The 12,090-nt window shown below is 35.3% G+C and overlaps 1 protein-coding gene and 1 long non-coding RNA gene across 2 annotated transcripts; one reads left to right on the forward strand and one right to left on the reverse strand.

The window, feature by feature from the left end:
- Positions 1–2,432: 2,432 nt before the first annotated feature.
- LOC133842483 (uncharacterized) lies at positions 2,433–3,942 on the forward strand. The gene is made up of 2 exons (XR_009894404.1): positions 2,433–3,442; positions 3,510–3,942. It is a non-coding gene; the product is annotated as an uncharacterized LOC133842483 (long non-coding RNA).
- Positions 3,943–4,717: 775 nt separating this feature from the next.
- On the reverse strand, positions 4,718–7,366 carry LOC133842839 (larval cuticle protein A2B). Its single transcript, XM_062276101.1, has 5 exons — positions 7,294–7,366; positions 7,056–7,209; positions 6,822–6,918; positions 6,519–6,743; positions 4,718–5,166 (listed from the first exon to the last, which is right to left on the reverse strand). The coding sequence occupies exons 2-5, from the start codon at positions 7,143–7,145 to the stop codon at positions 5,018–5,020; spliced, it is 561 nt and encodes a 186-aa protein (XP_062132085.1). The 5' UTR covers positions 7,146–7,209; positions 7,294–7,366; the 3' UTR covers positions 4,718–5,017.
- Positions 7,367–12,090: the final 4,724 nt, after the last annotated feature.

A 12,090-nucleotide genomic window follows, 5' to 3' on the forward strand; every position in this document is an offset into this window, starting at 1 on the left:
CTGATCTTAACCGTCGAATTCTTGTACATATAGTAATAATAATGTCTTTATAATTCCTGAAAATATAAAGACATTATTATTACTGTATGTACAAAAATTCGGCTCTTAATTTAAAATTACTCTTTTTATTGACCTGCGTTTAAACACAACAAATGCTGCTGAAAAAGAATTATACCTTTATCTATTATAGTCTCTGAGATCCAATATTTCTTACGGACAGACGCACATGGCCATATCAACTCGGCTGTTGACACTGATTAAGAAATATTATACTTTATAGGGTCTTAGAAGTCTCCCTCTGTCTGTTACATACATTTCCTGCCGGCACAAAGTTATAATACCCTTCTACTCTATGTGTAGCGGGTATGAATACGAAAAAAAACCAAAACCAGCAGCAACATTAAAGCCTTGCAAAATTTCGCAAAAAAAAAAAAAGGAAAATGAAAATGAAAATCCATGGCAATAATCAGTAAAACCCGTCTAACGACGCGTCGGCTGGAAAATCAGTTTTACTTGTTGATTTTTTCAATGTTGATAGCAAAAGTGACGCATCATCATCGTCATATGGGAAGCTCATTGTTGTTGTTCTTAATGCTCATGAGTCAATAGCACACACACAATCTCATAGTATCTACAAGTGATTTTGCAATATTGAAAACGTGCCGAGACAATCTCTTTAAAAGGGTCTTGATCGTGTGTACTGCGATGTATCTAATGGATACGTGTATCTTAAGAATCGCCAAAGATGTTTGCATAATACAACACGAACAACAACAGCAACAACAACAGCGGCAGCAGCTACGAATAATCAAATAAATAAACAACAATAATACAAATAGAGCCATCAAGCAAATGGATTTCAAAGGCGCTTTAACCGCTTTTTGCCATCATTTAGGCGCTTGGCTCTCTGCTCGACAAAGTTTCATTAAACGAAATCTGTTTTTTTGTGGATTCATTTTGTTTACATTTTCATATTTGTTGTTACAAAAAAACCAAAACCGCAAATGGAGTTCAAGAGAGTTTGCGTTAAGTATAAAATGCGATTTATTTGTGGTTTATTTCTCACATTTTTGAGTTTTTTGTTTTCCGATTTCACACAAAAGTCGAGAGCCAGAGCTCTGCCTCGATTAGCGTTTCATTTCGGGATCAGCACGTGGCTAATTCATTTTCTGGCAAACGGAAATGCTAGCCGTAATTGTTAACAAATTACTTTAAATGGCCCATAATGAAATGCAATTAGCTATACGATATTCCAGCTAAAATATTTGTTAATTAGTATTAAAGTGATGGAACTATGCAAACTATTAGCGGAACTATAATTCCAAAGAACTTGTTTTAATCGCACGATGCTATGAAATCAATGTATAATGACTTTAGCTAAGATTCAGATGGTTTATGCAAGTTTATTGTTGCTTTTCAAATTGCTAATAATACAATGATAATAATAGCTATTGTCCAAACTATTTGTTGTAATTGTAGATACATTTGTATTAATATTAAGTGCTAGTCATTACAGAAGACCTTTGAGTGTTTAGTGTAATTTCAATTTTATTTCGCTGCTCATAATAAATTTTGTTATAGCTTCATAAAATTGTTGGTAAATTGAACTGTTACTAAATTTATTGTAAAAATGTACAGCACAAGTTATTAAAGTAATACTAAAATAATATGTTTATTTTATTGTCATATCGATGACTTCATAAACCACCAGATAATCGGTAATTAAAAGTTAATCTGGCTCAGCACTTCTAAGCACAAGCAATTAACCTGTTTGAAACAATTAAAACTCTAAAAATAGATAAAAATCAAATAATAATTTTATATGACAAGAAACTGCTGCAGCTGTCTGATATTAATTTGCTTGGATGACATTTGGTGTATATTGTATTCTGTGGTATATTTTAAATATATTAGTATTTTTGCTATATTAATTTGTTATATTTTAATAATGCTTTGAAACTTATAAGTAATTTTAATATACTAATTTCATATATTACCGCTTTAATATTTGTTGGTAGATTAATTGGATATATTTTAACGCCGCTTTGATACTTATAAGTATTTTTAGTATATTCATTTCATATATTTTAATACTACTTTCACAGCTTTTAAGGCTTTCTACCTTTTTTCTTTTATACTTTTCTTCATCATTTCGCTTCACTCTCGATTTTTCCATTACATAACCTGTTCATGGCCCTTCTCAATTTCTCATAGCCAATGGCAAACATAACTTTGATTGTGCTCTACTTATTAATCCGTGAATATATTTTTTTTTTGGTTTTTTGATTTTGGTAATTTCGTGAGGCACAGATGTGAGCCCAATAGTTCACATACCACCCATCAAACATTTCTTAGCCAAGAAAAATGAGGCTTAAATTATTGGCCTGGCATTTAACATGACAGCCACATTAAATTGTCCACTTTGGCAACCTGTGCCGGCTCCATATACGAATGTATCTGTGTTTCTGTGCGCACAAACACACATTGGTTTATAGAGAAGTTGGCTGCCGGCGTTGCTATAATTGAGGTTTGGCGGCGCTGACACAGCCCCGTCCCCACCTTGGACCGTCTTGGCCCGGCATAGCCGGAGGCTTTAAGCATCTGGGCGAGCGCTCTCTTAAGGAAATGCTGCCACAGACGGCTAGTCAAGATTTAAAAGATTTTAATTGTCACTTTCGTTGGCTTTTTTCAGTCACCAGGCGAAATTTCAAAAATGTTAATACAAAATTAATGCGCTCAAAAAATAAATGAGCATTGTGCAAGCGACTCTCGTATATTTATTTATAGGTGTTGATGTTGGCGTTTGGCATTGCAAATGCAGCTCGTAATTCAATTGACATAGTGCATCCACTTATCATGCGATTTAATGTAAGTTTTATGCAAAACCTAAGAGACGTCTTAGAATCCGAGTCTCAATTAGGAATCACTGGGACCAGTTACAGCTTAGCCTTGAGCCAGTTTAATCCGGCACTAAGAAGATGACGTCGGAGCTGGCTAAGTAAACCAGCTAATCCATTGCATTGAGCAATGATTTTGAATGGATTAGCTGAATGCCCGCAACTGGAATTCGCTGTTGAATCACAATCCGGACCGGTTGCATTTATGCACAACTGTTACTAAAGTTATTAACGTCGAATTCAAATCGAATTCATTTACTAATTAGTCAAGTGTTAAATGAAACGATTTGCTCGATTTATGCTGTATCCAGTTGCGCCACAATGGATCTATTACTACATTAAGCTGGCGTTAATCAAGCAAAACATGTGTATAATGAGTCGTATACGTGATAAAAACCAAACGCGATCATAAAATGGGGGTGTGTGACATTAATGACATTCTTTACTCTGAAAGTGCTGAAAGTAAAAAAAGTTCAATAAACTGTTTATACAGTTATCGGCCCAGAAGTCGACTTTAAGATTTTCATAAAGTAAACAGCCTCAAGGTATGTTAATATATTTTTTATTCAAATAAAACTTTAAACTTTAGTTTGTTTACAATCCCCTTAAAAGCTTTTGAGTAACCCGTAATAAGCTCTTCATATAATATATGCAAGCTTATTCGAAAAGCTTAACGCTTTCGATCTTGATCATAAAGCTTTTTGATCTTGGTTCAATTGGTCAGCGGAAACAGCCGGAAGAAAGCTTTCAATGGCCAATTAAGATACACAAATGGGCCAGTCAAACAGTTCATCAGCAACAAAAAAACGAGACTCACTTATATAAGAAAACAGTTGCAAATTTGTTGACCATAAAAAAGTTGTTGCTGGCTGCAGCACAGAGCGAGAAGAGCGGAAATCTTCAACCACGCTAACTTTTTAACTATTGTCATTTATTTCAATACACAAATTCAATGTTCGGCTTAAATGTAACCGCGCTCAATTGGCCATGAATTATTGCAGCAATAACGAAATAAAAAATGCTTAAGAAATATTCAAATAAATTACATTTCAATCGTTTAAATAATAGCAATATACTTGATCAAGTGCAAATTACGCCGCCAACGTTGAAGTCAAGTCTGTAAGGTGGGAACTGTTGCATCTGCTGCCATTTGAGCGAAGAGCCCACATCACTTTGTAAAATTATGGAACGGTTTTATGCATAATTACGTATCGCTCGTAAATGCTATTTGCCGGCAAGATCATTAAAAACTGCGTTAAAAATTAGTTCCCAGACTGCAGCAAATAAAAGTATAAAGTATAAACAGTAAATCTTTATGGGGTTGATAAAAAGCGAAAGGTTACCCTTATGCAAGACATCTTCCATTTGATTCCTATGCCATTTTTTATTTCCATAATGAACTAAATTTTATTAGAAAAGCATTATAATTTTTTTCTCTTATAAAAGTAATCTTTCATCTGTTTCCTACACCATTTTCATCTCAACAAATACAAAAATTATACTAGAAAAACATCATTATCTTCTATTACTCATAAAAGTCATTTTCCATATGTTTCCTACATGTTTATTAAAAAACATCATTATTTTTTTTGTCACTTATTAAAGTTTTTTTTCATCTGTTAATATAGGACATTTTACTTTCCATAAATAACCAAATTTTCTTAGAAAATCGTCATTACTCTTTGTTACTTATAAGAGTCATATTTCATCAGATTTCCATATCACATATCATTTTTGAAAAGTCTTCTTTCATCTGTTTCTTATACCATTTTCATTTCCATAAATGCCAAAATTGTACCAGAAAAACATCATTATATTTTTGTCACTTATAAAATGTTGTTGAAACTTTATTTTACAGAAAAATTCACAACTTAAATTAGCATCCATATCATTATTATCTTACTCAGCTTCAGTGTGTCATTTGTCATATGTGTGTCTGTGTGTTTGTGTGTGTGTGTGTGGGTCAGCATGTTGACAGTATGTGTGGATCTCAAAACGAAAATGTTTAGCAACCATACAACTGCTTAAAGGGTCGACATAAATACTCCAAGCTAGAGTTGTATTTTGTTTTTGTCATTTCTTCTATACAAACTAAATTGCGCTTAGCTTAGCCGAGATGCTTAATAGTGAGATGTCGCATAGGGACTCGCATAGTGGCCATAGTGTCCGGCATCGTATTGTGGCACATATTCGTACTGAGCCTGGTTGTAGTAGCCATCATCGTAATCGTAGTGAATGGGCGCGGCAGCGGGGGCATAATGCTTGTTGACTTAAAGTACAAAATGACCAGTAAATATTATCAGAGATTTGTTTTCAATTGTTGTAAATGAAATGATTCAGCAGCTGGTAACGGTTTGTTTTGTAAATTGGCTCAAGAGATTTTTCTCTTTCGGATTGTCACGAATTTGTAACGAGCAAAGTCAATTGGTCACAGGTGTTGTTGTTTTTGCGCTAGTTTGTTGTGGAACTTCCTTTTCATCTCAATGCTTTTTTTTTTTGTGCATGCAAATTTAAGCAAGCCGAAGTTCGTTGCCTAAGTCTTTTGTTTGGGCATTCGGCAAAAGTTTTGTGTGGGTGCGTTTGCTGTGCGATTCTTAATTATGAAAATGGTAGACAACGATTAAAATGATTTTCACATGCAGTCACAACAACAATCACAACAACAATTCCCAGCAACAGTTGCGACATTGAGAAAAGATGTTGGCTTGAGGTTAAAAACTGAAAATGGGCAACACAATTTTCCGCACAGCATTTTTTTTTTTGCGTTTTGTTGCTGGAAAAGCGGCAACTCAATGCGCTGCTGCCGCTGCTGCTGCAATATGGCATAATTAGTGTGGGAAAAAAGGTTTGGAAAATGATGTTATATGAGTGAGAGGCAAATGCACAACAAAAACCAAAAAAAAAAGAAGTGTTAAACAAAAAACTTGAACTAATCTCGACTGCATCAGCGAACTCATGACATAATTAACAGTTGCGTGGGCGTGTGGTGCATTGCGATTAGTCAACAAAATGCAGTCTTAAGAAATGTTACACATTTCACGATGCGATGATTCAGTTTAGTCGCCTCACTGCGCTCACTGCACACACACACTCACAGCTAATTGCCATGCAAAACGGGGAAGGAAAGGAATTACACAACACTCAAAGCAGGGCAGGGCAATAGCTAAATGATAATTATGTATTATAATAGAAATATGGTAAACATGTGCATAACTAGACGACAGAGAATTCAATGCTGATTCAGTAGGCTGCATAATAATCATCTGCCTCCGCTGCAATTGTTGTCTGCTGTTGCTGCTGCACAGTAGCCAGCACAAAGATGTCATCGTATTCGTCGTCTGGCCGCAATTTGCGATATTGATTGTTAAAATAGTTGGCGTGACGCCTGAACAGCTTGAGCATGCGATACGTGTTCATGCCTAGAAAAATGCAATAACAAGAACAACAACGGCAAATGCACCAAAAAATATGTCAGACAAAGTGTCTACAATTAACTAACTGTTACCAACAACAAACAACCACAAACTATCTGGAGGTGCATGAGGGCTGCTAAATAGTAAATCAGGGAGTGCGAATCCATTTCAGCTAAATCACAATAAGATATTTGAACTTCTCACTCACCATAAGGCGCTGGGGAAGCGACCACCACAGGAGCAGCCACAGGAGCCACATGCGGTTCATAGTGGGTCAGAATGGGCTTGTGGGCCACAATTGGTTTGGTGACCAGCGATTGGGCGTGCACAGTGGGGCCAGACTTGGTGACAACCGCATTGAAGCCATGAATGGGATCAGCCGTGTAGTCCACAGTGCGAATGGAGCCATCGGGTTCGACCAGCGAATATTGACCTGCGAAGAAAGCAAATTGTTGGGGGAAAAAGAGTAAGTTAGTAAGAAATATATAAAAGTTTTTGAGTTCGTATTTACCCTTGACAACATCACCATCGCGAGTTTCATGCTGGGATTTCACATCGCCAGTCGTATGATCTGCCACACCGTAGTTGAAGGCATATTTGGGATGATCCTTTTTTGACAAAACCAAAAACGAGAGCGTAAAAAATATTAAAAATAATAAACACACAAGTTTCACTTTCAGTTTTCTTTGAATTCACTTTTTGTTTAGTGTTCGTTGGCACACTCAAAATTGTAACAGCCACTCACATAGTAATCCACAGCGTATCCTGGCCGCGCCACAGCAACACTGGCGAACAGAGCCATCGAAAGGATAACAAAGCACATGAAATTTGCCATTTCGTGTAAGATTTTTATACTCGTTTTACGATATATATATTTTTGTATGGAATTTGATAATTCGCTAAAATTGAAAAACAAAACACACAAAAATTCAAAATTCAGTTAGAGCACTTTTATGAAGACACAGTTTTTGAATTGTATTTACTTTTAGTACTGCAACGGCAAGAGATACAAACAACGCCAAGTTCACCGGAATACTGTGGCTATTCTAGTTTCGAGTTTCCATTTAAATAAGCGCGAAATGTGCGAAAACAGCCGAAGCAGCGGCAGTGGCAGCGGCAGCAAGACACAGTCACTCAACTGAGTCGATGCCGACGATGACGACGTCGCCGTCGACGTCGTGGTGAGCACAGCGAGAGAGAGAGAGAGACGCCGATTTTGCTGTGCGGTGCGAAATGAGGGGGGAGGCCATGTGAATGAAGTTGCAGCATGGATTGGATTGGGATGTTGCTACACTAACCCCGTTGAATGGGGTCTGGGTATGGAAGCAGTGCAGCAAATTGGCGACAGATTTCCAGAGCTGTCTATGCATTGTGTTTTCGATCCCCACATAATGAAGTCATCCAACACGATGGCAATCACTTTTGTTTTTGTTAGAATTGTGGCTGGTATTAATCATAGCTTAATCATTAATTTCCTTTTCATAACGAAAGACTTAGGCAACGAACTGCAGCGTCATAATTATTTTTGCCCTGGACTATAACAAATAGTATGCAATAAAATGTAATTTATTTTAACAACTTAATTCTAACGCAAATCGCTGACAATAAAATATAGTATCTCTTGTACCTTAAACGAAAATCGGGTCAAGTTGTAACCAACAAAAAAAAAAACAACAAAAACAATTGCCGCAATTGTTGTAGCCTTAACAAAAAGCCCTAGTTATTTGGCACATGCGAAATTCTCAGTGATCTGATCTGAATGAAAACCAACAACAGAACCGAAACAGACTTCTTGAAGTTCGTATTAAGCCCCTCAATCTCCCCCCTTCTTGCTAGTTAATTCTTGTCGTGCTCTGAAGGTCAAGCGCGGCAGCAAAGTTCAAACGCAGTTCCATTCTAGGCAGCGAATAAAAGCAAAAGCGGCGCAAAAAAAAGAATATGACACCAGCAATTTAAACTAATTTATATTTTTCTTATAACTATAACTATAACTTGTTATGGTCAAGTTTTTTAGTTGCTCAATAATCAATAATGAATTAGCATCGCGTCACTTTTTAATAAGACTCAATTGACCAGAGTTGAAGACTTAAAAAAAAAAGATTATTACCACAGAAAAGGACTTTGTAATAGAAAGGTTTATCATAAAAGTTTTGTTGTCTGTATTTTGTTGATGTATTTATTATAATTACTAACATTTCATGCTGCATTTTTCATTGTCATCTCTGGCTGTTAAACGGCTGTATTCCCACGCATATTGTGCGCTAAATATATTGAACTAATTAATCCAAAGGTGAATGTTAGTTAACTCCCAAAGAACATTTTATACTCTTGTTGAAAAGATAAACATCTGCACAATAATTATTTAAAAAGCACCTTTGACTCACTTTTGATTTAACTAGCTTGTAAATTAATTTAACTCAAAATTTGCAATATCAAATTAGAAATGTTTGTAAAAATTTTTAAATATTATTTTTTAATTTTCAAAGATAGCTTAGACTATCATTTTAATTAATAGATTGTAAATTATTTAAATGTAAAAATTGTAGCACCTAAATGTTTATTCACTTTTATTAATCTTAACATTAACAAAGCTAGCTATCATTTTAATTAATAGATTGTAAATTAATTGAACGTAAAAATTGCAGTATCTAAATGTTTACTTCGCTTTTATTAATCATAACCAAAGCTAGAGAACTCTAAGTTAGAGTATCTCTCTTTTAATTTGCTATTAACTAAGTGGTTAATTGGACTAGGTACAAAGATAGCAGCTGTTTGTGGTAAGAAACAAATGATATGCATGTGAATTTAGCACAAATTGTTGAACTACTCATGAGTAATTTGTCGTTATGAAGTACAATCGAGTGAGAAAGAAAGAGCAACGTTATTAAAATCAAAGAAACCGATCAAGAATATATATGCTATTTAGCGAGTGATTTATGGTTTCACAGATCAACAAAAAAACAGTGGAAAAAAGCTATTCAAAGAGTAATAAGATCGCTGAGACAATTTCAGTTGGAGTCTAAAGTTTTGCTCATCCTTGAACCACGACGAGAACGTGCCAATTGAGGTTGGCAGCTAACAAACTTATTAGAAATATTGACAAACCGCAAGAGTCACAGCAATAACAACAAAAACAATTTGCGCTCAAGTTAATAATATGCGCTAATTTATGCCCAGGTCAACATTCGAGCCAGCTGCCCATTTTCACATAATTAAAAAAGCGAGGGGCGTACTAAAGACTCTAATTAGAGTGAATTTCATACGCGGAGAAGTGCGCGAATAGCCAACGAAATAATATTTCGTTAATTTTCTTTTGGCAAACAACCTTCAGCACTTGCATACAATTGTCTCCCATCGCTGTCGCTGCCTCCGTCTAAGGTTTTAGTTTTTTGCGGTTTGGCGGCAGTCGAAAGACAAAAAAGTACAACTAAATACTAGATTAAGTCAATTTGCATGTTTGTGCTCGCCGCCAAAGCGATTGGCCACGCAGACATGCTAACTTCAAGTCCAATTCTCGAGTCTCTCTCTCTCTATCTCGCTCTTATTTTTGGTTGGGAAAAATCCGTAAAACGATTGTCGGCATTTTCCGAAGGTTTTCCATATGCAGCAGCAGCAGCTTGACAGAATTTTTGTAGGTAAGCTAAACTTGTGCGTGCCTTGCAGCAAAATGTTTTTGCCCCTTCGTTTCTTCCTCTATGCTGACTATTAAAGTACAATAAACATAACTAAGCATCTGTATAAAATGTGACGTACACGCTAATGTCTAGAATAAATTTTGAAATTCACATATTCATATATTTTTTTTATGTTAAATGTGGCGTGGCAGTTGAATTTTGTGACTTTACGATGGAGCGTGTGGCATGTGGGAGTGGAATTTCCATTATGTTTTGCCAAAAATAATGTGAAACATTAATTTGAAAGAGCTCTAAAATAAAATTAAGTAGATCGTTAAAATATGAAATATATTTGATAGCCGCTGATGGGAATACAAATAAAAACTAATTTTAACAAATTCACAAAAAATGAATTGATAAATCTGTTTGTTTAAATTTTGAATAACAATGAAAAATGATAGTAAAAAAATCGCAGCATAGTTTTATTTGAATATGTTGAAAATAAATTCAAAACGAATGAATATAAAAATCTTTTGATAAACAACAAAAATAATAAAGGAATAACTCTTATTATTACACAAATAAATTTAAGCAAAATCAAAATAAAATTTGTTAAATCTAATTTGTAAAGGAATAACTTATATTTTTAACCTATTCATTAGAATCAAATTTTAACAAATTAAAAAAAAAATAATATGGAAAAATCTATTCATCAATTTATAAGAAAAAATAAATGCACTGTCGGAGTTTCTTAAAAATAGTTTTAAGGAAGATTTTTATTTTTAGATTTGCTACAAATAAGTAGTAAATTTCATTTAAATAAATTGTAGACAAAATGATTATATATATTGATGTGCTTATTTTAAATTATAATAAGAAAAAAAGGAAATGATTTACCATATTTTTACAATATTTCAATAAAATCAGAAAATAAAAATAAGAAAAATAAATGAAAATGATTGAGATAAAAATACTGAAATAAAAATCATAGAAATGTTAAACCTGAGTGCATAAATATAAATTTCTTAAACTATAAATTAATCATATTATTTAGTTGATCTGATAATTGCATCACTTCAGAAATGTTTTCACATTAAAATCAACAAGTCGCGCCCTCTTCGCTGTCCTCCATTCGCTGCTCGATTCTGACAATGCAATTGAAAATGTGCCAACGCCCCGTGAAGACGCAAATTTGAGTCAAATGAAGATTGAACCCGGCCAAGGCAGCACGAATTGAAGCGAGCTCTATTTTTTGGGCAATGATGACGACTTTGACTTGGTTTACTTTTAGACGCTGTCATAGCTGGGCCAGGTTGGTCACCTAATTTGAGCTTATTTACACAAAAACACAAACTAATTTGACAATGGACAGTGGGCAATGGGCAATAAGCATTTGCTTGAGGTAAATTGTCGCTTGCAACATGCGGCGAAGGTGACTTCAAGGTGCGAATGTTGCAAGTGGAGTGTAGCGTAGAGAGTTGTGGCAGTGGAAAGTGAGTGTCTGTGTCTTTGTGGTGTGGGTGGGCATCATTGTTGTCGCTTAGTTGGACATGGCTGAGTGCCTCAGCCACTGCCGCATCTTCAGTGTTCGGGCCAATTGACTGACCATTGTTAACAAGAGTTTGTAACGCGCCATGAAAATGACCCGTGGCAAATGTGGTCGCTGTAATAAAATGCAAATTAATGGCTTCCAGTTCCAAAGAGAAGCTGCTATAAATTTTCAGTTTGTTTGCTGCAGCTTCAACCGAGCGAAGAAGCGAGCGAGAGAGAGAGAGAGAGAGAGATGGAAGTGAATTCTCGCACCTTTTGGGCCAATTTGTTGCAGGCAGCTGAGCTGAGCTGATGTTGCTACCACCATGACTTGCCGCCATGCATCAAATTAACCCCCAAATAATCCAGTTAGCTTTGTTATATAATTGACGCTGACAGGCAGCATGCATAACTACTCAACTACGTTGAGATGATTATGCCAAAGTCATGATATCTTGCAGCCCCTTCATCAACTGCTCCTCTGTTGAAATGTTTATTTATGCGCAGCAAAATGCAAATCGCTTATAACTCTAATTATGTCTGCCCAGTTGATCACTTGGTCGGTTGGGCAGTTAGCCAGTTGTTCGCTTTACTTGTTGTCCAGCATTAGTTAATTATTAATGACATTTTTCAATT

Source organism: Drosophila sulfurigaster, chromosome 3 (genome assembly GCF_023558435.1).
Source record: "Drosophila sulfurigaster albostrigata strain 15112-1811.04 chromosome 3, ASM2355843v2, whole genome shotgun sequence".
Lineage (NCBI taxonomy): Eukaryota > Metazoa > Arthropoda > Insecta > Diptera > Drosophilidae > Drosophila > Drosophila sulfurigaster.